Below are 26,550 nucleotides of genomic sequence, written 5' to 3'. Positions count from 1 at the left end.
TCAGAAACTTTAAATCATCCTGAACACTCTTTTTGAAATTGTGGCGAGTATTCAGCACCTTCTGGTTTCCACGTTGAAGTGTGAACCTGTGAGTCACCTCTTCATTATAAACACACACATGACGTTAGATATACACGTTACGTCTTTTGGATGATACGTTAAACCGAGGTCCTGGCTCTCTGTGGTCATTAAAAATCCCTTATTGTAAAAGAGCAGGGGTATAAACCCGTGTCCTTGCGAAATTCCCCCATTGGTCCTTCTCTATCAGGGTCCCCTAATAATCCCCATCTCTGAATTGGCTACATCACTCTCTCCTCTCCACTAATAGCTGGTGTGTGGTGGGCATTCTGGTGCACTATGGTTGCCGTCTATCATCCAGGTGGATGCTACACACTAGTGATGGCTGAGGAGATACCCCCCATACTATGTAAAGTGCTATATAACTAAATTGTCTTTTAAAAATAAAAATCCAAAATAATGTGCAAAGTGCATATAGGACAGAAATGTCTGATGACATCAGACTAAAACTAATTACTGGTTTAAAAAACAAAACAAAGCATATAATAGAAGTTGAACTAGTTTGTGAGTTAACATCGTTGTCAGGAAAAAAGAAGTTACTTGCCGTAAGAGTTTAATTATGTTGAGATACTTTAGATATTTGCTTAAGTCAGTTCAAGTATCTAATTGCTTACTGTTTCCCATGCCATTAATTTACTGCACCAGAAACACTCAGCTACTCAATTTAGATAGAACAAAGAGAATGGAAAAAAACATCAATGTGACTGTAGAAATAAATAAAAAAGTGGCTCTAGTGCTGTACATGAAAACTAAAAATCCTTTGCATAAATGTTTCTAAATTATTCTTTAGCATTAAAAAAAGGCCACTCTTCATTAATTCAGAATTAGCGCTGACTGTGAAAGCATGCATTAAGAGTGCGATGCTCAGACACGTTCTGTCCTCGGTAACAGCATGCTCAGTTAGGCGGCACACTGGAGTGGAAGACACAGGGATTAAGAGCCAGAAGGAGGAAGGAAAAAAAAAACAAAAGAAGTGCACTAACACAAAAAGCTGTAGTACACCAGTAGACAATTCCAGATACAACACTACACAAATGCACATACACTAACTGGAGTTTATAATAGCAATAAATTGCATATCATTATCCTTTTAATTATCTAACAGGTGCTACATGTATAAAACACTGGATTCTTGTGCTCTCACAGTACCGCGTCTCTCTCTCGCTCTCTCTCTCTCTTACACACGCTCACAGTGAAGCCCACCTCTTGCTTGCCCTCCCCCAATGTGTGTCATCATGACACGGTGCTTCGAAACACACTTGACAAGCACAGGATTACTCACACCGGTGCTAAGCTTGGAAGAAGCCAGACATCGACACGGCAATGTGCAATTTTACCACTCAGCTTTTCTCTGAACTGAATTCTTCAGCTTCTGAACGCAACATCGAGAAACTGATCTAACCATGCTCGAGAGAGACTGGAGTGGATTCCTACAAATGCAGCATGCCATCACTGCTCACCTGAGAAGCATGTGACCTGCAGACTTTCTGAACCAGGTAAATTGGAGATGTTTGTTTAGCCACTTTATCTCCATGTGGCTGAAAGACAACAGATGAGACCGGGCGCCGCAGGTGGGGTTGTACGATGAATGACTCCACTTTTTCGTTGGCAGAAGGTGTGGATCGTAACATCAATGGAAGTGGTCTGTGGCTCCTGGCAGTCATTATGTCCCTCATTATTCTGGTGACAGCTTGTGGGAACATCCTGTTGATAGGGCTTGTGTTCGCCCACCGCTCATTGCGCTGCACGTCAAACTGCTTCCTCGTGTCCCTCTTTCTATCTGACTTGATGGTAGCTCTGGTGGTGATGCCACCTGCCATGCTGAACGTGCTCTGCGGCACCTGGGTGCTCTCTCCCGGGTTCTGCCCGGTCTGGCTTTGCTTTGACGTCATGTGCTGCAGCGCCTCCATCCTGAACTTGTGTGTGATCAGCCTGGACCGCTACCTCTTCATTATCTCTCCATTGCGTTACAAGCAGCGCATGACCCCTCCCCGGGCTTTGCTGCTCGTGGGTGGTGCCTGGGGATTGGCAGCACTAACTTCCTTCCTGCCAATAGAGATGGACTGGCACAGTCTGGGCCGTATGCAGGACCACTCCGGGAATGGCATGATCAACACCACAGTCCCATGGTTGAGCTCCTACTATCCACCGTCATACTTCCAGCTCTCCAACTCAGGCACACTGTCTTTACAATGCCATCTGCGAGTCACTCTGCCTTTTGCCTTGGTTGCCACTTTCCTCACTTTCTTCCTTCCTTCGACGGCCATTTGTTTCACTTACTGCCGCATCCTGCTGGCCGCAAGGAGGCAGGCACGTCAAGTAGAGGCTCTCACATATCCTCCATACCCGCAACATTCACCTGGAGAACCGTCCCGTCCTCCGTCACTCGGACACGCTGCTCAAGAAGTAGATGACTACAGCCACCAGGATCCTCCAGTAATGCGCCAGGCTCCGGTGAGAACATAAATCAGGCAATTAAGGAAGTGAGAGCAGTGATGCGTGGTATAGAAACAGGTGAACGAAGGCAAAATGAAATAAATTTTTAAAAAGTTGAAATTGTTGGACAAATTTTTAAAGTGCAAGTAAATTACGCAACCATATGTTCTTGCTGTAACCCTGTCTTTTTGCTCGTCTACTGTATTTTCCAGTATATAAAAATGAAGCAATTGCTGGTGATGTCCTTCAAATAATCAAAGAAAAACCTTGAAAGGGCTTTAAAAAAAAAGTCCAAAGAGTGTATTCATAATGCTCTTGAAAACTAAACAAAATAATTTTCTGAGAACATAAGCAATCACTGCCAACATACCTCATTTAAAAAAAAATTAAACATTAGTCAAGTCTGTATGAATGCGTGTGGCCTTCCCTCTCACAGCTCTCGGTAAACAGCGAACGGCGTCTGGCTCACAGGCAGGGGAAGAAGGCGCTGAAGGCTAGTCTGACACTGGGAGTGCTGTTGGGACTGTTCTTCAGTGCATGGCTTCCCTTCTTCATCACCAATATGGCACAGGTAGGCATCCCCAACTCCTTGGTCATTACAAATTGCCTTTCCATTTGTTCCATACCTGATTTTTGACCTTTTTAAGTTTACTCGAAAGGCACACATTCTTTCTAATTAAGCTTAATTACACACGTCAACACCAGCTCAAACAATGCATGATGGCCTGATGTTTGAAAGACATATAAACTCCCCTATTTAAATCTGTAATTAGACCCATTTTGCATTCACTAATCCACCAGTTTACACCCCCCATCTGCACTGACACTCTTCGCCCACAGAAAACACCGCCGGCATGGAGCGTTTTGGGCCCCGTCTGTCTCTTTCCCTCCTTCACACTCAATATGGTGTGTGAATATCTCTCTCTCTCTCTTATACACTTTCCTACCCTTTTCATCTTCCCTCAAGCCTCCCCTTCACCTTTTCTCTGCACACACTAGACATCAGTGACCTTTTCCTTTCTTCTAGACTGATATGCATATTGACCCCGTTCTTGCTCCTCATGGTGACATTTGTGTGTTGTTTGTTTAGGCTGTGTGCGAGTGCGTGCCTCCTTCTCTGTTTGATGCCATTACTTGGCTAGGCTACTGTAACAGCACCATGAACCCTATTATCTACCCACTTTTCATGCGGGATTTTAAGAGAGCCTTGGGGCGACTGTTGCCATGCTGCTGTACCTCTCACATCCCCAGACGTCCGTCTCCTCCACTCTCTCTTTCTCTGCGCAATTCAGGAGAGCCTCAATTACAGATAGAGCCACCATCGACTGCTTCCGAACCGCCACAGCCTCCTGCTACAGCCACAGACGCCGTAAACCTGCTTGATGCCGAACACGCCGAGATTCACCTGCCTTTACTTCTGCCCAACCAGGTAGATACGCTAGACTGAGGGTGCTCCTGCTGATAGACTGAGCAAAAATACTACCAAACAAAAAAAAAAAAACCCACTGTGGACATATGAATGCACATACCTTACACACAATAGGAAGAAAACATGGCGGTAACAGAAGTGTTAACATTCTATTAAGGCCGCATGTTGAAATCATCATCCTTGCCAAAACTGTGTGGGGGCGGTGTTAAGACAACCAAACCAAGACAACATCACGATTTGAGGATGAGCATGCACAAAGCCTATGATGCATTTAAAACTGAATTACACAGGCAGCAACAAACCTATTGCTACTAGCATTGCCATAACAACCACAACAACAGATGGAAGACAAGATGAAAGTGAAAGAAATGAACGAATCGATACCATAAACTCAAGTGGTTGTTGTTAAACCATACGTTTTTTAATTAAGACTTTACGTTGGCTTTCAGGAAACGGTTTAGACAATTTCGACTAAATCTGCATGAAGAAAAATAGCATATGTAAATTGATGAACACAAAGAAAACATATCTTGAATCTCTATGATCTCTATGATTGGTCAGAAGGTTCACAGTACACAATGGGCTCATTTTAATGTTTCAGGCTAATTAAATAGCAGTGTTGTTACATGATTAACAAACAATACATGGTGCAGCCCTAATTTCCAGAATGGAGTTTGCACAAAATGAACTGTATCTACTTCACAGTGTCAGAAATTAACATAAAAATGATTTTCCATTAATTGAGACAAGTTTAAAGAAATTTCAGCTTCCAAATAAAATTCCAGTTTGTTTTATTCCAGTATGCACCACTGTTTCATTTACTTTTATGTTTTTTTATTGCTATAACACACTTGAATCAACTCTTGAAAGCTTTTATAATTAGCAGTCAAGATGTATCAGGTGTTTAACAGCAAAAAAGCACTAAACAGCAGCATATTGGTAGTCCAGTAGAAGGACCATGAGGCACTGATTTAACCTTTAATCTCATCTGAATCCATGTGCTCTGTTGTTGTCTGTTCTGTGACCGGGCTTTTAAGCAAGTGTGTAGGCAGTGTTGCAGAACAAGGCTGTTTGCCTTTGGCTACTTGATTCTGCGTGGGACATTCAGTACTTTTAGAGTGGTGTGTGATCGTATGTTCTGTAGTCCAGTGATTGGTGTCCCATTCCCAGGAAATTAACTCACTGTCTGTGTCACTTTGACCCTCCTGTGTGCACTGATGGCCTGACCTTGCAAAGCTCTCAGTGCAAGTGAAAAAACTGCTGTCCTTTTGCTCAGACTCTGAGACACTTAATGAGTCTAGCAAGTCAGATATGTCTGGAATATCCCAGCCGTTTTCCTGCGCTCTCCCAGCACGTTGTTCTTCTCTTTCAGTCTCTGTGAATTCATTCTTCACGTTAGTCTCCTCACTTTTGTTTGAAGCCTCTATAAGGTTTTCCTCATGTTGTCCATTCTCTTTGAAGGTCTGAGCCTCTGGAGTGTCCAGCTTCCCCTCACTTAACATCACCGAGTGAGGATGGCCAGGTGTAGTTTCAACTCCCTCCTTGGTAGGAATGCCAACTGCTACAAGGATAGTGTCCATCTGACGCATGTAGTCCAAGTGACCTTTGACCTGGAAAAGAGCAAATTCTATGTTTAAAGAAAGGCTAGGGCAAAGGTTAGATCTGCTATCGTTTAGGAATTTTGATACAATTACAGTACCCAGAAAGTACTGGAATGGTAAGGTCATTTCCTGATATTTACATCAAGATGTGTTAAACAACTTAGAACATGGCTAGTGGCAGACAACCCAATTTTTAGGTGAGAAAAGTACTGTGTCTGAAATCGCATACTACCCTACTACACAGTAGGTGAAAAGCAGTACGCCAGAGGGGTAGTATGTCCGAATTCTCGGTAGGCGAGAAATACCCGGATGGCGTACTGCTTTCGGCGAGATTTTGCAGTATGCAACCGATGGACACTACGTGAGTCAAACAGTCCCATAATGCAACAGGACTGGTGCGGACGAGCTCAGGAAAAAAAATCATGGAAGACAGCGCTTCAGGTCTTTGTAAGTATTAAACCTTGGTTAAACAAGACTTGTTTAACAATACCTGAATAAATTATTAACTTGTTCAAGGTTTAAACAAGAAAACAGGTGTCACAGTGTTTGAAAGCTTTTTTGTGATCTCCCTCATGCCTTAGCTAGCCAAGCTAACGGTAATGAATTTAACTCAGTCTGTTAACACTGCCAGCATTAAATGACCAATTCAGTTAATGATCTTGATGTGCATTTTGCCATTAGTGTGGTAGCTTTAATCTGGTAATTTTTTGTTTTTATGATGACGTGGAATGTCACATGACAATGCCAACATGGCGGATGTAGTATGTCTGGGACATATTCAAACCATGTCACAGTACGCAATTTCGGATGCAGCCACAGTCTCACAGTAACTGAAAGTAAATAACGCTTCATATTTGATTGCATATCCCATGCTAGCAATGACTGCATGAAGCTGGTGACCCACTGGCATCACCAAACTGTTGCATTTTTCTTCCTGGGGCAGTAGTAGCTCAGTGATTAAGACATTGGCCCACTGCTGGGTCCTTAAGTAAGGAACTCAATTACACACAAGGTACACAAAACATAACTCTTTTGTGAGGCTTTCTCCCTTCAGTCTCCTCTTCAGGGAGTGAAATGCATGATCAATTATGTCTGCTGATTAACTTGGCAAGTCTAAAATCTTCCACTTTTTTCTCTGGTGAAGTCCTTTGTTGTGCTGGCATTGGGTTTTGGCTCATTGTCTTGCTACATGATGATGTTCCTCCTAATTAGACTGGATGCATTGGCAGACACAATGTTTCTGCAGACTTCTGAATTCAGTCTGCTGAGTTACATCATCAATAAAGATTAGTGAGCCTGTTCCAGAAGCAGCCATGTAAGCCTAAGCCATAACACCTCCACTGTGCTTGACCAATGAGCTTGAATGTTTTGGATCATGAGCAGGTCTTTGGCCTTTCCATAACTTTGGTAGAGGTTAATCTTGGTTTGAGATCTTTTGAGGCTCATCTCTCTTTGCAATTTCCAATCTGGCTTTCCCATTCTTACTGTTGAGGGGTGGTTCACATCTTGTGTTATGTCCTCTATATTTCTGCTCTCAAAGTCTTCTGTGAACGTTGGATTGTGATACCTTCACCCTTTGCCCTGTGGAGGTTTTTGGTGATGTGACTGGCTGTTATTTTGGGGGTTTTCTTCACACCACTGGGTTGTTTCTATTTTCAGGTCATTCCAAATTGTTGTATTAACTATGCCCAATTGAGCAATGGCTCTCGTTGATTTCCCTCTTATCTCAGCTTCAAAATGGCTTGCTTTTGTTCCAGCTCTCTCATCTTCATGTTGGTTTATCGTTAAATGCAGTCTTCACAGGCGAAACCCAGGGCTCAAAACAAGAGTAGACATTCAGAGATATTAATTCTTTAAACAATCGATCTAACAATCGATTGAAAAAATCCCCATCAGTCACATTTTCCAATATTTTGGATCACTTGAAAAATGGGAGGATTCAAACAAAAAGGTGTCATGTTCTAAGTTGTTTAGCTAATTGTAAATATCAGGAAATAAATGCTGAAATTCTGAAATACATCTTTTGATTTCAAACCATAGTGTCTTCAACGAATAGCAAAAAATAAAATAACTGGCCTTGCCATTCCGATAGTTTCGGAGGAGAATGTATGTTCATTACTATTGTATTTCATGCACATTAATTTAAAAAGTAAACAATGTCCCTGGATTCATTTCCGTTTAATGACTGTGAACTGAACAATATATTGGGTGGCCCGGGAAAACCCATCAAATGTTGCTGCAGCTAAATTCTGGCAAACAGCCAACTCGACCAAAAAAAAAAAAAAAAACTATTGGGATTTCCTTCCTATAGAATAATTTGATACCGAAACTTTAAGATAGATTTCTAAATTTGTCTGGGCTTTCTGAAAAAATTACATTTACATTTATTCATTTAGCAGACGCTTTTATCCAAAACGACTTACAAATGAAGAAATACAAACAAAGTGATATATCAAGCAGAGAACAATACAAGTAGTGCTACCATACAATATCTATTAATTGAGCTCCAGAAAAGCAAAGTGCACAGAGTAGGTGGCTTTTTTTTTTTTTTTTTTTAATTAGTCAGTATTACAAACACTGTTGCAAAAATATAATCTATGAATAAAGACAGGAAAAACACACATTTTTCATGGTCACATTTATAATTTAAAAAAAAATTATTACATGTTAAAATAAATGCAAATGAAATAAATGTGTGTTGATGTCTTTCAGTGGAGCTGGTTTAGACTATTTAATTGCAATTTACTATCTTTTCACTTTTGGGTAACATGACTTTAAAATGCTTTATACCACAGCATTGCTGAATTCTTGAATCAGATTGATCAGAAGATGTTGATTAATTTTCTATAACAGCAGCTCTGACAATAGTGCTGGCTGTAATTCAAATCACAGGTTTATATTAATGCAGTCATTTCAATACATTATCATTGAATAGTAACAACTCATTCACAGGGACTCGTATAGTGTCTCGGGTGTCAGTGGATTGTAACAGTCAGTAAGGTTTTGCGCTTTCTAGTTTCTTGGTAACACGACAAGCTGCATTTTTTCGCCTTATTAACTTCAGTAGATGAACAGAGAGAGAGAGGCTGGTGAGGGGACGTCTGTTTATGGCTGCTATAACATAAGTGATAACAGTAACTTGTGTTGCAGGCGTTCCACAACTTTAAATAGAACTATAAAAGGGTTAAGAGTGTGATCTGTTATTATTTCATAAAGTAATCGTTGATAAATTGCTGTGGTATAAGAGGAATAAAACATTTCGGGATGTAGGGTTCTTGGAAAAGAATAAATTCTGGGTCATCATACCATCGCGTTGTTAATTATTTGCCCATAACAGCATGTCCTGTTATGTTTTATTAACTACATAACTTTACTTGTGACTGAGATATGCACAAAAGAGAAACATAATTTAGTTCATAAGTAAATATTAAAAGATTTTACCATGTGAAGTGTCTTCCCAGACCACCACACCATACTGCAATTTTACTGCTATAAACTGTATCTGTGGTATTTTAATATTGACCTGCAATATTTTGAACCTCCAACTATTTGAACTGCACTCGCAGTACAGAATTAAAGAAATGCTGTGATTTATCAGAGGGCTCAATTGCAATTCGCAGCCTTTTGCAATAGGAGAATTGCCGTAATATCCGATATTGCAATAACAAGTAATGACATACCATACCAGCAGGAGTGCCTATGCACAAAAAAAACAAAAACACAGAACAAAAAACCCCAATAATACTGATACTGGTTTCAGACAAAGTTCTCTGCTGTGTTCCTGATACTGTGTGCCTTTTATGCTGCATCTTTCTTCTGATTACTACTCTGTTGTTGATTGACCATGGTTCTGTTGCAGCTTTTAATCAATGAATGGGTTTCCTTTATGGATGCACCGAAATGAAAATTCTTGGCCGAATATAATGAAAAACTAGGCCGAAGGCCGAATACCGAACACATTTTTTCGCATTTTTTCCATTTATTTTGCCATTTTTTTCACCATTGCATAAATTAAATAGTCAAAATGTGCTTCTTACTATTTTGTCTTGCTTTTCAAAGAAAAAAAATCAATTACAAAAACTACAAATTCAAAATATTTATTTAACACTGAACATTTTTTTTCATTCCAGCAGGCATAGGCTACAAACAAGGCACAATATAACTTTAAATAAATAAATTAGTAAAATAAAAATATTTTTATGTAGTCATCTTTGAGCCGCCGATGTTAGGCCTATAAGTGACTGCTGAGAGAATGTAACACTCTGTAGCCTACAACAAAAAAGTGCATTAAAAAGTGCATTGACAAGAGTGCAAAAAATGGTTATATTCAGTTATATACGGCTGATTATATTGGGGATATATACCGCTCGCGTCCCTGTACACCTCGCAGAGTATTATATATAGTATAGTAGATATAGTATAGATACGTTGTTAATGTTATGACCTTGACAGATTTAGTTAGTTTAAACTATAGATTCGTTCATTTATTCCCCGCTGGTTTTTCCACTCCCAGTCCATAGTACTAGTTCATGTTTCTTGTTTTGTGGTTTGACCCTGTTTTCAGTGACCGCGACTTTGATTCCTGCTTTGCCCCATTTATGATTGTTTGCCGATCGCCCGACCCTTTGCCTGACTTGACTACATTTTTTGGATTACGATTTGGATTTGTTGATAGTCTTTACCTGCTTCCATACTCTACTCCCTTACGTCTCGCGACGTGACAGAATACTCCAGAACAGAAACAAAACAATCGCACGTGTCCACAGTAAACAATGTCACGGTTGTCAACATCCGAAGAACATGAGCTCGCTGACCACTTGTGCACGTAGCTCGTGCACGCGCGCACGGGCCCCCTCATCTCTCAGAGCGCACTGCCGGAAGTGGAGGTCGTGACATTCGCGCGTCTCACTCTGGTTGCTAGGCTATTTGGTCACGTCATCAAACACATGATTGTTCGGTCAAATTTATTCGACCTTTTCACTTATTTCGGCTGAATAATTTCGGCTGCCAAACATTCGGTGCATCCCTAGTTTCCTTATCACATAATTCTTTATTTACTTTCAGTCACATGGACTCTTGTTTTATGTGCTCTTCAATAAACAAGGCAGAGTGACCTCTCACAAAACTGCAGCAGAAAGAGGGTTGAAACTAGTGCTGGGTGATTTTCACGATTAATTTGGTTAATTCGATTAAATTTTATTAAATTATTATTTTTTTTTTTGGTTTTAGCGCGATTTTCAAAATGTTCTAATCGAGATTGTACGTTATTATATATTTATGTACGCGTGTTATATATATATATATATATATATATATATATATATATATATATATATATATAAATAATAAAAAATAGCCAAGATAAACAGGCAGCACTTCACTGAGGTCTGAGCTCACAGCAAAGAAAGGTTCAAATATCACTTCAGGAGATATGGAATTTGATAAGTTTGACAAGTCGGATGAATAAGTTTATATAAAATGTAATGCCGCATTACATCCTAAGCGGTAATTCCCCAGTTGGAATTATGTCATTTTCGACTTCAGCACATTCAACGGTTGATGCCCCCATGTTTGCATTTTGTTAGCAACGTTTGTATTTTGTTAGCAACAAGCTAGGCAGCTAACTCAGATGAGTGATGTAAATTATCTCTCTCGAACAGCAAACTGTATAGTGCATGTTTTAGATTGAACAAATGAATACGAGTCTTTATGTTGATTAATCTAAAGCTAATACTTGTATATACAGTATAAATTATTTAAAGGTAAGATGTTTTACTTTGTGTATTTCTGATGCTGTGCGCAACCATGCTGATTTGACGGCACTCTGTAAACGGGGAACGAACTCGGATTTGAGAAGAATACCCCAAGTTGGCTTCTCAGTTGCGGTGGCATTTCATGTCATGAAAGACGTGGTCCCCAATTACTCTGAGAAACAAGTGTTCACCAAGTTATGCAAACAATGTTGTTGTTTTTTTAAAGAAGAATATGAAGATTCTCCTTTCTGTAAATATTCTTTAGTGAAAAGAACCGTTGTTGGCACTATTTGCTATAGATGGTGCTGTTACTGTTTTTGCACATCTACATTTTCATTCGAATGAATAAAAAACTTTGAAAAATTATGCGATTTATTTAAAATTGCATTATGTAAAGTTATAATTTTTTTTGCTCAGTAATATCGCCCAGCCCTAGGTGAATCGTACGGTGTTATTTTGTGTAACATAAAATAAACTATATTTGAATAGTCTGTTTCTTTAAATGCATTTTCCCATAAATGTATTCATTGCATCATTAACCGTCATTCTCGACAGCATGACTGCTATGTTATATGAATGTAATCATTTGTGGCTGGCTATACTTTGTGCCATGACTTTCAAATCCAGGTTTAGTGTACTTATGTAAATTTACAGATCCCAAAACACCTGTAAATAATTTAGTAGAGCTGTGCATATTTTGATCCCATGATTAAACTGGGGATACAGTAATCCCATAACATTCTAAAGATAGATGCTGAAGGTGGTTATATAGCTCCAACCCATATTCATTAGAATATTCATTAGAATATTCATTAAGAGGAATGTGCTCCTATGAAGTTGGTGATTGTATGTTGGCCTTTTACTCACCACAGAAGACAGATCCACATTAAATATGTGGCGATTATTTGAGCTGATTGGCTGTAGCCCTGCCACAGACAGCTGAACAGATGAACTTCTATACACAAATCCAAGAAGCCAATCTCCCCTAAAAAAAAAAAATAAAAAAAAAAAAAAAGAGAAACCCCCCACCCCCATCAATTCCAATGTATTCTTGAAATATAGATATAAATGCAACATGTCTTCTCCTAACCTGCAATAACCGTTGACAATCTTCCCAGCAACAACCTTCGAGAGCCTGTCCCACGTTTTCTCTGATCCGTCCACAGGCGCTCCGAGCAGAACGACATCCTCTATGACACCTTCACTACCTGGCCAGGAATGAGATATGACATGTCTTTCAATGTGCAGGAGGAGATAAGGCTTGCAAGTGTAGCCACACACTGCAAATTGATATTTCACCTTTCCATCATACATGAGAGACCAAAAGAAAAGTACCTTGATCATTGGCAAGTTCTTCCAGACAGAAATAGATCACTCTAGCTCCAAGGCTAAAACCAATCAGACTGACAGGCCGTTTGCCCTTTGTTCAAACAGAGATAGCAGAAAAGAGTGCACTAAGGATACCATCCTAATTAGAACTTATGTACAATCTGTACAAATGTGAAGAGCTGCACACTTGTAAGTCATTAAAAGTAAAGTGAAAAAACACCTCACAAACCTGTTGCCTGCTCCGGAGCACCTGCGCCAGATGCTTTCCCACCTCTGCTGAGCGACTTAGACATACTCCCCATGGGTTATCAATCACGCTCGCCACTGCCAGCAGAGACGCAGGCCAGGTGAGCGCAGTAACGATGCCTGTGCAGGAGGAAGACCAGAAATGTTCAGAGGTGCTCAGGCAATAAAGCATTAAGTATATACTTCTCGAATTTAAGACTAAACTTTACATTTTTGTGTTCTACAAAATTACAGTTGTTTTGTTGACGAATAACATCATTTCCGTCCATCCGTCCATCCATTTTCTGTACCACTTATCCTACACAGGGGAACCTGAATCCTATCCCAAGGAACTCGGGCACAAGGCAGTGGACGCCAACTCATTGCAGAATGGCACAATCACACACACCCTTTCAGGGGCGATTTGGAACGGCCAATCCAATCAATTGCATAATTTGGAAATGCCAATCAGCCACAACACGTGTCTTTCGACTGTGGGAGGAAACCGAAATACCTGGAGGAAGCCTCTAAAGCACAGGGAGAACATGCAAGCCCCATGCACACAGGGCGGAGGTGAGATTCAAACCCCCAACCCCAGAGGTGCGAGGCAAACATGCTAACCAGTAAGCCACCGCACCCCCATCAAAAGTAGCATGCGGCACATTAGTAAAGTTAGGTTTACTAACATTTTATTTCTGTAATGAATAAAAATCAGGAAATATTTAACTGCCAAAAAAGGGTAATGATCTGTGTGCATGTAAACACACTGAGTCTGTCATATGTAAATAAAATGTACTAGAATTACCCATAGTCAGTCTGTAAAGTTATGTAAAGTTACTAATTTCAGTACATTCAAATAATGTCAAAATAGCATCCAGATCAATGATGTAATTCAACAACTCACCTGATAACACTGTGTATTTAAGGGCCTCCTGGGCCACAACGCTGACCAGCCCATCCCACAGTGTGTCCAGGACAGAGCCCAGATCCAGTAGGTAGCGGGACTCCCACTTCAAACAGTACTGCTCTCCACAGGCACCCAGACTGCGCCATGGAGCCTGAAAGGAACCTACAATAGACAAAAAGATGGGTCAATACATGACAAAATGTCTTTTAAAGTCATTTCTGCCCATTTCCAATGTGTCTTACACAGTTCACAGAAGATTAAAAAACAAAAATGAAAGAGTGGCCTACAAATTTCTCATTGAAATATATTTGAAAAGAATGTCTGTAGGTAACTCATAGGAAGTCTGTTACGGTGTTGTAATTGGTTAATAAAGCTGGAATGAGTACTGACTGTATTTGCCACTGCACAGCCATCCTGTTACAGTCACAGTCACGTGAAGGTGCTTCCCTGAGTTCAAAGGAAGGAACTCAAATTCCTCAATTGCACCCACTCGTTTGTTCATCTTATAACCTAGCAATGACAAAACACAATATCAGTAGTGACAAAGTCAAACATCAAAAGTGCAAAAGCAAAGAATAACTCAAGGAGATCAAAAACCATTCTAAGCTTGTGATTAGATGGATGGTGAGCTCAAACAACAGACTTGCCAGTGAGACAGCCCCTTGAACAAAGCCTTTAACCTTCAACTGCTCCACTATATGTTTGCATTCTTTCCTATTTCAACTGCAAACTGTTTTAGCTAAAGCACCTGCCAGATAATTAAAAGTAATGAAATGAAAAACAATAAGGCAATAGAATTCAGCTCACCAGTTAATCCAGCTCCTGCAGCACCAAACAAGGAGGCCATGATGGCAATACCAGCGGCTGAGCCCAGAACAGCGGCTCCTCCTGCACCCAACACTGCACCTGCTCCCGCAGCCACTAAAGGTGCAGCCAGACCCCCCGTCACACCTAACACACAGCAAAGCATATATTTTTTCCCGTTAAGTATCGCTCAGCTAAAATGCGCTACTGAAACAGATGGGGCATGCAATGTTGCTGACCAGCCATTACTGGGATACGCTACGTGGTCAAAAGTTTATGGACACCCTTTGCATTGAATATCTATATTTAACTCAAATTTAAGATGAATCGTTACCTTTAGAACTGTACCGTTGTTTTGTTAGGGAATAGCATCGAATAAATAATGATACACAACGACTATACGATCCTAGTGCCAAAATAATTGTACAAGTGTACATAATAATTTGATCATATATTGGCTATAATAAGATCAGTGTGTTTACTTGCACTTATGTAAAACTCCAGTTCTGCATGAGTCATTTAATATAATTTTATATAAATTTGTTGAATCGGATTAATTAGACGAGCGTCACTATAAGTAGCCAATAGTTTGTTTATAGTTTTCAGTAGCAAGGTGATAGTTAAACTATAAGTAATTAAAATATTTTATCACCCAAGCAGCATAGTAGCACTGATAAACATTCATATGTTGCCACGCTTCATATGGTGAAATTTTGACATTTTCTACTATATTCTGATCTGAAAATGACATGCTTGTTTATTCACAAAAGTGTACATTGTGCAGTATTGCTTTCATTCAAACGAATAAGCAATTGTTTAAACACACCCAGTACTGTACCCCCACCAACAGTGGCAAGACCTATCAGCAAGTAACGCCGCAGTGCACGCCCTCTTTCTTTCTTCCTTCTTCTTGATGACTCTTCTCTGCGCACAAATACAGTGAACTTCAACAAACAGCTACATATTGTGATTCGCTTGGAAATAAAACAGGTGTGATATAACATGCTTAAAGACTGCATTTATTTCAAATTATGTGTGCTTGCTAGACTGTGTGAATGCCGTGATTCATCAAAACACCTACAGAGATTTTCGGAAATAGAACAGAACAGAGACACTATTTTATAAAATGGTCAGATTGCTACAATCATAATTATTTAAAAAGAAACAATGAACACCGTTGTTACCGTGTTAGTGAATACTAAACCCCTTAGTACTGCCCAAACTGAAGAGATTAAGAAAAAGTGTACAATAATAATAATAATAATAATAATAATAATATATGGTCATGAGCAAAGCAGATGAAAACCAAACCTTGTACTTACTCTCAGACTAAATCCAGATTGAAAGCAACATGGCACAAAAATAAAACAAAACAGTCATTTACTTGTTATTCATTAAGACTGCTCAAAGACTAACTACTTGTTGATCTGAGCGATTCATTAGACAGACAGGGTTACTACATGGTGTATGACAATCCACTAAATCATTCTGACATTGATTACAGACAGGCATGAGTTTGCCACGAGACCATAAATATTTTCATATGGATCTAGTGCATCGTAAATTAAATAAAATGTAACCAATTATCCCCTTATATGATTTTGCACTGGAGTTACAAGACTCATATAGATAACAAGTAAGGAAAGTCTCTCGTCCAAAATCTGTTAGGCAAATATCTTTGGTGATCATTTACATTAGTGAAAAACTGTGTATGGCTGAACTACTTCCATAAGACAATATCCTTCAAACACATGATGCAAAAACTCTACTCAGCAATAAATTAATGCTGTTCAATATCTGAACCAATATACCAATATAAATGACAAAAGTATGCATGTTTATCTCTTACTCGCTCTCCTCCTCTCCCTGTCTCAACCGCTCTCCGAGCGTCTCCTCAAAATCTTCAAGCTGCTGAGGACACACACGCAGTAGGCAGCTGACATGTCGGATCAGGACGCGAGCCCTGGCATCATACTCACCTAGAGCAGAAGAGTAGGAGGGTTTTTCACAACAGGAATCATAAGTGGTAGTCAAAAAGATGAAAAGGGACCCTCACCATCTTTGACCGAGAAGGAAACAAGATCCTGAGATAGAATAAAAACAGAGCAGAGCAGGTGGTTACAATACCAACATGGTTGTGATTACACAAGCGCAACTATGGGCTGATAAACCCGTGTGCATTTACACACCTGTGTAATAGGCAAAGATCCAGTGCTGAGTAGCGGCTCTGCCTGAAGAATAGACAGGAAGGTGTCACTGCCTTCACACCCAAGTCCAGCCAGGAAGGCCTGCATCACTGGCATGACCGATTCATCAAGACCCAGCCATTGCACTAAGCCTTCCAGATACTGCTCCCGAAACGACCTACCGGAAAGAAATCATGCCATTCATGTTGTACAAAGATGTTCTTTAAACATCTAACAAACAAAAGTACAACTAAAAAGATCAGATTTAACTCATGTTTGCTCTGGTACCTTTGTTCTGCTCCTGGGAAAAGGTGACTGAGAGACACACCACACAATGCGGCGTAGGCAAATCGACCTGGTTCACTGAGCTGCCTTCCAAATAGCGCGTCTGCTGTTAACTCAGCTTTGCCATTTATTTTGGATTCTTTTCCTCCTGGATCTATTAAGAAAAGAAAAAAAAACAGCGCATAATTAATTTAAGTAGCACATGCTGGCATACACAACGAAGTATCGAAAAAAATAGCTATAAAGTGACAGAGTAAAAACTCTAGTAACAGTAAACTTTATAATTATTATACTAGGAATTACATATAATTACAAATTTGTACTTAGGAAAGCAAACTTATTATTCAGTAATATACACACACACATACATATATATATATATATATATATATATATATATACACACTTGTTTCTTATTTTTGCAGCAAAATCCAGCAGCCTTCATTGTGTCTTTTGTCTGAAAAGTGGTCTCTTACATAATATGCTACTTTCTTTATTGACATACAAACATTTTTTTGGTAACATTTAATTTTGTGCTGGAAATCTAATGTTTGGAAATCTAAAATGTTTTTGTACTGACTCGATAATGTAGAAGTCATCAAATAAATAAAAAAATCTGATAATGTGTGTATGTGTGTGTATATATATATATATATATATATATATATATATATATATATATATATATATATATATATAATTACTAATTATTATTAGTTATTATATTTAAGGGATACGACAACCAGACTGAAAAGTGTGAGCACTCTGAGTTCCCTGTTATTGTCAGACCTACTTTCAGTAAACATCAGCTTGAACCTCGTTTGACACCTAATGTGAGACCTAGTGTGAATTTAGCCTTAGTGTTCATACTATTCTACTTAACAACATAAAACTCTGCAGACTAAAAAGCAGTTCTTAGTAATGACAGTTAACAAAGATAAAGTGTAAACACAGTTTTTAGTGCAACCACAGTAATGGGTACTTTCTGCTACATCACTAAATCCCACATTCCTTCAGAAAGCTAACGCTGGTTAGTTAAACAAGTTGCCTGGAGGAAGTTTTCACGCTGCTAACAAAGCTAGCATGAGCCCCGTCCACTTACCTAAAGCTAAACCCGAGCTTCCTTCATCTGGTGAGTCCATGCTCCCCAAGGCTGGCCCTTAAGCCCCGTGTTTCACTCCGTAACATCCATTTCTATCCACGTACTTACTTATGAGTCAAATCAAAGTTCAGTTTTTCAACACGTAACGTTTCCTCCCTCATGTACGTGTCCAATCCAAACCCTCTCAGTCGTAAGCCTACAAACTCATTTAACCCACTTTAAGGTTTACAGAACCTTAAACTTTCAATTCGAAAACTTTAAACAACGAAAATGAGATTGCAATGGTGCATGTCGCACATAATGGCTGACACATAAATAACTGACAATGAGGAAATGTACTGAACAAAAACAAGCAAGAATAAAAGTGTGATACCCGGGTTGGGCAGAAGGGGGCGGCACTGACTCAAATAATTTATTTAAGGTCTTGTCTTTAATTTGCAGTGAAAAGCGTTTTTGTCTACTCAAATCGGGTTCAAGGCGATTATGAATGAGTCATGTACAGTTTAACAGAAAAAAAAGTCAAACAGTGTAAAGCATGTAGGTTCAGATGTAACTGAAAGGAATGACTATTTAAGGCTAGTCAGGACAAAACACTTTCAAAAGACAAAATTCTTTGTAGTCCTGCAGAGAGGACAACGTGTCTTATCGTCAAGATCATATTAACAAGCAGAATTTTTTCATTCATATATGTTCAGTAACCACTTTATCCTGGTCACAGTGGATCTGGATGTGAGGTAGGAATAGACCCAAGATGGGATGCCAGTCTATTGCAGGGCACCATAAACACACATTCACACACTCACACGTCCTGGCATGACTTTGGGAGGTTGGTGGAAACCAGAGAACCTGGGAAAAACCCACGTGGACATTAGGAGAACATGAGCTACGTATCATAGTGCAGACACTGGAGCTGGCAGAGGCTACTGTGCTGCAACATTTTGAACATTTTAATTGAATTTAATTTAAAAGTTGCATTGTAATTTGACTTAAGACTGATTTGTGTTGATTGTAGCATGTCACAACTAAGGGGAGGGCTCATCATCCATACATTTTCCATACCACGTATCCTACACAGGGTCATGGGGGAGCCTGGAACCTATCCCAGGGAACTCGGGGCACAAGGCAGGGGACACCCTGGATGGGGTGCCAATCACACACACATTCACACACTATGGACAGTTTGGAAATGCATGCGTGTCATTGGACTGAGGGAGGAAACCGGAGAACCCGGAGGAAACCCCTGAAACACAGGGAGAACATACAAGCTCTGCATGGATTCAAACCCCCAACCCCAGTGGTGCAAGGCAAACCACTAAGCCGTGCCCGCAGGGCTCATCATCTTCTGTGAAAATTTAAGACAAGTCAAAGTGAATGTTACCTTAAAGCCAGAAAAACAAACACAATTCAGATTCAGGATTACAATGCATTGATTCAACAGATTCTTTAATATCTTTCATGAAGTTTAACTCAGAGAGCATCAAGCAACTGTTTCATCTGGCCCACGTACCCTCAAGGAATTGATGTTGAAAACTTTATCTGAATCTGGCTGCCAGAACACATCCACCATTCAAAATCCATTTCTGAGGAAGGAACATACTGAAATACTGTACAGGCATTAAATATGGTTGGCTGCTTTTAGGACATTTTGGCCCAGAATCCAAATGTTGTGGCAACATTAAATGCGCCAGCTTATACTTGGGCCCCTTTTGGCACACAATACACTTGTCATTGCCTTTGGCACTATGCACAATAACTGGATTTGACAAAGCATGTTTATCCGCTTAGAGCCACATTTGGTCTTGTAGATCAGGGGAATTACTTTTACAAATGTGAACATGAATGTAACCACAAAGTGGAAAAAACAAAAAAGGCTGTTCAAGCAGATTCATGTGATTCATCTGTATGTGATTCATCACATACAGTATTTGGATGGATGTGTAACCATGTAAGCACTTTACATCAAGTGGGACGATAACACTGCCAATCTCTCTCTCTCTCTCTCCCTCCTACATCCCACCTTCATTTGTCCTGTTCCTGCCTGGTACCATACATCCATAATGATACATCTGCATCTTTGTGAAGGAATGTACAGTTATGTAGGAGAATTTTAACTAAGCTTTAAAAACAAGCCATTCCAAGACAGTTTTATAACTACTGCTACTCAGAAAACGTTTTCCCGTGATGTTTCATCACACAAGTTCAAAAATAAGTGTGCCTATGTGAGTGTCATTATTGTTACACTGTTTCATTCAGAATTTCAAAAGTCTTTTACTGTTTTTTTTTTTTGCGATATCTTAGCACTGCCTTACAGTGACTCACAGATTGTGTTCCAAATATGGTTTTAAACCCATGTGCTGTCTTATTGACATTTTAAGGTCAAACCACCAGAAACGGTAGCTTTTTATATTCCTAAAATCATTTAAAATTATGGTTACATTAAGGTTCCCTTAACTAACATTATATACTGCATTAATAAACTGTATGTGATGTTAACCAAGTAACAAAATAAGTTACCACATGTACTGATTGACCTTTGTTGAAATGTCAGTGAAATATACCCCACTGATTAATGTTTATTTAGTAAATAACTAAAAATAATTCACGTAAATTAAGTCCTTGTAAATTATTCAAAATTACACTACAGCATATCCCAAATGCTGATAACTTACTGAAATCTGGTGTGAATATTGGACTGTATATATTGCTATTCAATTTAGAATTTTGCAGTTAACAAATTTACATATAATCAAAAAGGAGCTCATACTGGTGATGGCATGAACTTTGTTTTATTCAGGCTGTTGGTTTAATTATTAAAAAAAATATATATATATAGAGTTATAGTGTATTCATGCGAAGTACATAGTTTGTTCATGTAAACTAATATATAGTATCAGATAAGGGAATCATAATGAAATGTATTTCCTTTATTATGATTATGATTATTATTATGGCTTGCTGATGATTGTTTAGAATATCTATTCTTTTGCTATGTAGCTCTCCTGTTTGTACATGCTACAGGAATGTAAAGGTAGTTCACCATAAACGCTTGTCATAATCTCCACTGATAGGCTGTGAACTGCCCGAACCTGTAAATTGCTTATTAAATCTTTCATTGTACTAAAAATATTTAGTTGGGAGGACTGGTTATGCCTGTGCCCACATAATCTGGAGCATGATAAAGGATTCATGGTATAACAGTCCTTATTTTCAGGTGACTTCAAATGACAGTCATTGCAAGTGACTTCAGACTGAATGTACAAGGCAAAATATCAAGAAATGTTCATGTTTTAATATTTGTTTTATAATTACTTTTCATTTTTTTAACAATAGAAAATGCAGCCTTCTCAGTATTTGTCAGTGGTAAAATAATTTCAACAAAAGGTAATGTGGAAATATTTTTGCTATTATGCCATCACACTGATAAACAATCTGCATGCTAAGCAGCTGCAATAAGCTGGACAAATTGCAACAAAGTTTATAACAGATGCCTGTGGAATTTAGGCCACATTCCTGAAACGTATTCCCATTCTTTTTTCCATACTGAATTCTCACATGAACCAGGTTTTCACCGCATTCGGGAATTATTATTCACATATTGCTCTATTTCGTTCACAAAAAAAAAGGAATGTGTATCATGGTGCGAAAGTCAGTCATTGTAATTAATCTCTCTGAATGTGATTTAATGAAATACTGATGTGACAGTCAGTTGGCTTTTTTGGCACATCAATAATTATATGAAGCAGATCAACTATGATGTAGTCTAACAATAACGGTCTTCTTTGACTCATCAGCAGAAGTGTGTTGACTCAGTGTGATGTGTAATAAGGGCAGTGTCAGCCAGGCAGGTACAGACTAGACACACGGAAAGACAGTAAGCCTGTGAAAAGATTAGTGTTAAGACCAGATAACACTATAAATAGGGAACTTATTAAGAAACAGACGAAACTAAGAAAAGGAAGCACATAGAGAGATTGACAGCTTTAAATCATATGCAAAAACAATGAGAAGAGTCTGTGTCTCAAATAATGTACTATTCGGTGTACTCACATAGAACAAATGTAATGTAGTATAAGGGCCCAAATGATATACTGTATTCACAGAACAAAACAAATGTGGACACTTTTTTGCTCTAAGCATTCCTATCATCCTAACATTAAGGAAGGCCAAGGCTTGTGGCAGATATACAGTAGCTATCAAAATCTGTAGTACCACTATTGTCTACAATTGTGCATAGTACAGCAAAAACTGTTGGTTAAGTTAGCTAGCTAACGTCAGGTAGCACTGAATGCAATCAACACCATCAAGTACAAAACAGTTAGTATTTATGTTTTATTGATCTCTCATGTAAAAAACATAAAATTATGTTTTGGGTCTTAATCTTAGTGTTTAATAAATGTGTTTAGGTAACAGCTCTGTGGTATTCAATTTGAGGCACAACTAAAAAGTTTAAGTAGGAAACAAGGAACACAACAATTATCAGAAAAGGGAGTCTTAACAATGATGAGATATTAGATGACACAAAAGGGACAGTCAATAAATTATTCTGCTACCATAAATAGACATTTTCACCAGAATTTCATTTCATATCCTTTTGCATACATTTTTGCTTTAATAAGGCACTCACATTCACTAATAACCACTAGTCATTGCTATTGTGATATTTATGCCAGGCGAGACTATGGTCTGTGTTTTTCCAAGTACATCCGCACAAGGATCTGTTAAGACAGATCCTCCCTACAAGGGGCTATTCTCAGACAGTTTGGCATTTGATCAAAGGCAAAATATAATAAACACACCCCTCTGACATCCACCAATTCAGTTAAAGTAAACCTAAAAGAGATGGAACACACACACACACACACACACACACACACACACACACACACACACACACACACACACACACACACACACAAAAAAGACTTTACGTATGGGACTATGTTTGCCAGCACCACGTCAGTTGTGCGTTCATCAGTGGATGTTCATGCATGTTCACTTTTAGGTTGGTCTGCAACACTTTCAGTCTTTTTGAAGTTGTTAATAAGTTTGGCAACATTTTTTGGGACAGCTTCCCGATACAGCCATGAGAATTATTTCAATAGGTTCTTCTTTTGTGAAAGGCATTCTTAAAGGCTATCTGAAATAAAATATATCATATAAACTAAGTATGAACATTTTTGGAAGACATTTTGCTAAAAGTATTCATTTCCACTACGTATGTAGACTTTTGGGACACCCTGTTGATTATGGCTCCAAAGATGGGGGCGGGTTTGGGGTTGGACCAAACTCCACAAAACTATTCTCAACAGTGGGGGCAGTTTCTCCCTTCCACATGTACTCATGCATACATACTGTAGAGAAGAGTGGACACAGAATTTGTATGTATGTTACCATGAGTAGGAGTCAGCTGGACACTTGAGGAAATCCTGGGGGTGGGAGGAAGTCAGAATAGGTCATGAATAAACTGGGGAAGAAACTAAAGGCGAGTGCAGCTGTATTACATTCTTGCCAAGTTAAACCAAGGAAAATAAAAAGAACAAGACAGACATTCACAGATGGATTTGCAATAAGGAAAGTGCTTGAAAAGAGTGATTGAACGTATTACCTCTTTTATTTTTGTTTTGGATTACCACTCACTGAGAGAGAGGTATGAGGAGGTAAGCAGAGAAAAAAAGTGACAACCTTATAAGGATTTGCAACGCAAAATGTAGCATTCCATAATGAATAATACTGTTTTTCTTTTAATTCCCACCGGGGCCATGTGTGTGCGGAGTTTTCATGTTCTCCCCGTGCTGCGGGGGTTTCCTCCGGGTACTCCGGTTTCCTCCCCCAGTCCAAAGACATGCATGGTAGGCTGATTAGCGTGTCTAAAGTGTCTGTAGTGTATGAATGGGTGTGTGTGAGTGTGTATGTGATTGTGCCCTGCGATGGACTGGCACCCTGCCCAGGGTGTACCCTGCCTCATGCCCGATGCTCCATGAGATTGGCTCCAGGTTCCCTGTGACCCCGAAGAAGGAGTAAGCGGTAGAAGATGGATGGATGGATGGATGTTTTTCTTTTATTCTTGTAGAGGAACACAAGAAAGCAGATTATCTGGAAGGATAAATGCCAAAAGAGGAGAAGAATAAGAAACTGGGAATTAAAGATGCTTGCAGATCTGAAGGCGAATATAACCACCACTTGACAGAACAATTAAACGGGGAATTTTCTGCCTCATTGAGCTTGATTTGATTCAGCAGCATTTGCTAGATTCTCCACATAGGATAAATAAATACCTGTTACACAATTATGTCAGTGACCTTTAAGTAAGCTTACTCATTATCTAAACAGTTCATGATTATACCACTCCCTATTGGTGATGGAGAGCAGTAATTATAATCAAATATAGAAAAGGAGGAGGAAATGAATCATTTCACCCTTTAACTTACATGTCATTATGCAGATAGAGTGATTAGAATTCACAACAATTTAACCATTACAATAAATCATCCACCCAAACTCATAGTATTTCTTCTTTATCACATTTTCTCTTGCCTAAAATATGTTTTAGGAATTCTTCTGAGGCACGTAAAACACTTCCCTTGCCTTTGGAATGTCATAAAAAGCTCAGCTGGTCATTCATAAGGAGAAACCCTAGCTCTGCTAAAAAAAAAAAAAAAAAAAAAAAATTTAAATAATAATACAGGACATTGTCACATTCGCTTTTGAAGGAAAAAACATGTTAAGGGCTACACAGATTTCACTTGCCAGGGACATCATGGAACATCTCTATGGAAAACTTATAAAATGGGTGTTGGTCCCTGAGAACTGGGAAAGAATGAACCCTAAAAAGCAAAATCACTGAAACATTTTCTGCTACCTTTGGAAGAAGGCAGACATGCATGTGACTGTAAAATACTCTATATTACCTAATTATTAGACACATGGAAATAAACAAAGGCTCGCTCTTTTGAAGTGCATTATGTAGAATTAAATTCCTTCCAGTTGAATCTGATTCTTTACACAAGAAATATTAGGATATCATGCTTATGTACAACAGTTTTCATTCATAGGTTATTATCTGAAGGCTGTGTGCTAATAACTACTCCAGAGTTTTGGATATAGCTGAGCCTTTTTTTTTTTTTTACTGCTTCATGGACTTCAGAAGGTTGTTACTCAAATGGAATTACATTAATTGTAAAGATATTAACTGATTGCTTATAAATGGTTTAATTGATATTGACATCTTATACTTCTATGTGCTTCTATGTGATCTTAACTATGTACAGAACTTTGGTCAACTTTGGTTGTTTTAAATGTGCTTTTGAAATAAATTACTTACCTACTTACTTAGTTACTTACTTCAGCTTTAGCTTAGCTTGATGTGATGGCTTTAACTCTAACATCTGTACATTACTGTCATATATTTCAATATCTCTCGATAGAAGTAACATGGTTAAATAAAGATATAATTAAAAAGAAATCAGTGGCAACTTAATGCAGTGAAACATATTGCACATAGCCAAGGGAAACAACATTAACTGATAAATCAAAGCTTGAATACCTGCAGATGGAGGCCAGAAAGGAATCCATGAAACATTCCTGGCAGAAGGAGTGCAGACCTTGAGAAGGGAGACGTGGAAGTCAGGGTTGATAGAAAGACTGGCGTGAGGGGAAACTATGGTGACGCAGGTATCGATAAATTGTACTTAAATCCAGGAAGACCAGGAGCATTCAGACAATTCATAACAAACACAGGATGGAAGGCTGGACAATCCGCTTGAGTTTCCAGAGTATTTTCGGTATTAGGAGGATGTTAATTATTTATTTAATCTGCCCAATGCTCATTAACACAGAGGTCACAAAAGGCCTTAATGCCCTAGTGTGTTATTTCCTATTTCCATCTCTTGGAGTTCCCCTGTCCTACAAATTTAGCTGATTTCCTCCTTTCATTATTTCAGTGTACTCATTTAAGCATTATACAGGGTGTCCCAAAAGTCTTCATACATGTCTTCCAAAAATTTTTATACTTAGTTTATGTTTTTTTCTTCCTCGATAGCCTTTAAGAGAAAAGAAGAACGGACTGAAATCCTTCTCATGGCTGGATTGGGAAGCTGTTGCAAGATTGCGATGGACATGCATTTACATGTGTGTTTACAAAGACATAGCAATTATGTAGATGATGTTTTGTAAATAGAATTACATTTTGGTAAAAAAAAAAAAAAAAAAAAGTTAATTTGGAGACTTTTGGGACACCATGTATAATAGTGAAACCAATTATACATCTATTACACCATTTATCGTCTATTCACTGATCGCACAAGTGTACTGTATTTGAAATCTAAATAATTTTGTAAAGCAGTATATCTGTATAACTTTTGCCATGTGAGGTGAAATGAAGTAAAATAAGGTGTTTGGTTTAATTATTCCTGCATA

At 38.7% G+C, this 26,550-nt stretch overlaps 2 protein-coding genes across 2 annotated transcripts; one reads left to right on the top strand and one right to left on the bottom strand.

The window, feature by feature from the left end:
* Window positions 1-1,172: 1,172 nt before the first annotated feature.
* Window positions 1,173-4,341, top strand: htr6 (5-hydroxytryptamine (serotonin) receptor 6). The gene is made up of 3 exons (XM_017487880.3): window positions 1,173-2,532; window positions 2,951-3,085; window positions 3,605-4,341. The coding sequence occupies exons 1-3, from the start codon at window positions 1,663-1,665 to the stop codon at window positions 3,959-3,961; spliced, it is 1,362 nt and encodes a 453-aa protein (XP_017343369.1). The 5' UTR covers window positions 1,173-1,662; the 3' UTR covers window positions 3,962-4,341.
* tmco4 (transmembrane and coiled-coil domains 4) lies at window positions 4,335-18,479 on the bottom strand. Its single transcript, XM_017487879.3, has 14 exons — window positions 18,136-18,479; window positions 17,037-17,187; window positions 16,752-16,926; window positions 16,619-16,646; window positions 16,412-16,541; window positions 15,389-15,486; window positions 14,566-14,709; window positions 14,149-14,268; window positions 13,756-13,920; window positions 12,856-12,992; window positions 12,633-12,717; window positions 12,388-12,505; window positions 12,165-12,282; window positions 4,335-5,553 (listed from the first exon to the last, which is right to left on the bottom strand). The coding sequence occupies exons 1-14, from the start codon at window positions 18,173-18,175 to the stop codon at window positions 4,915-4,917; spliced, it is 2,148 nt and encodes a 715-aa protein (XP_017343368.1). The 5' UTR covers window positions 18,176-18,479; the 3' UTR covers window positions 4,335-4,914.
* Window positions 18,480-26,550: the final 8,071 nt, after the last annotated feature.

Source organism: Ictalurus punctatus, chromosome 15 (genome assembly GCF_001660625.3).
Source record: "Ictalurus punctatus breed USDA103 chromosome 15, Coco_2.0, whole genome shotgun sequence".
In the NCBI taxonomy this organism is placed as follows: Eukaryota; Metazoa; Chordata; class Actinopteri; order Siluriformes; family Ictaluridae; genus Ictalurus; species Ictalurus punctatus.
This window is presented reverse-complemented; position numbering and strand designations above follow the sequence as displayed.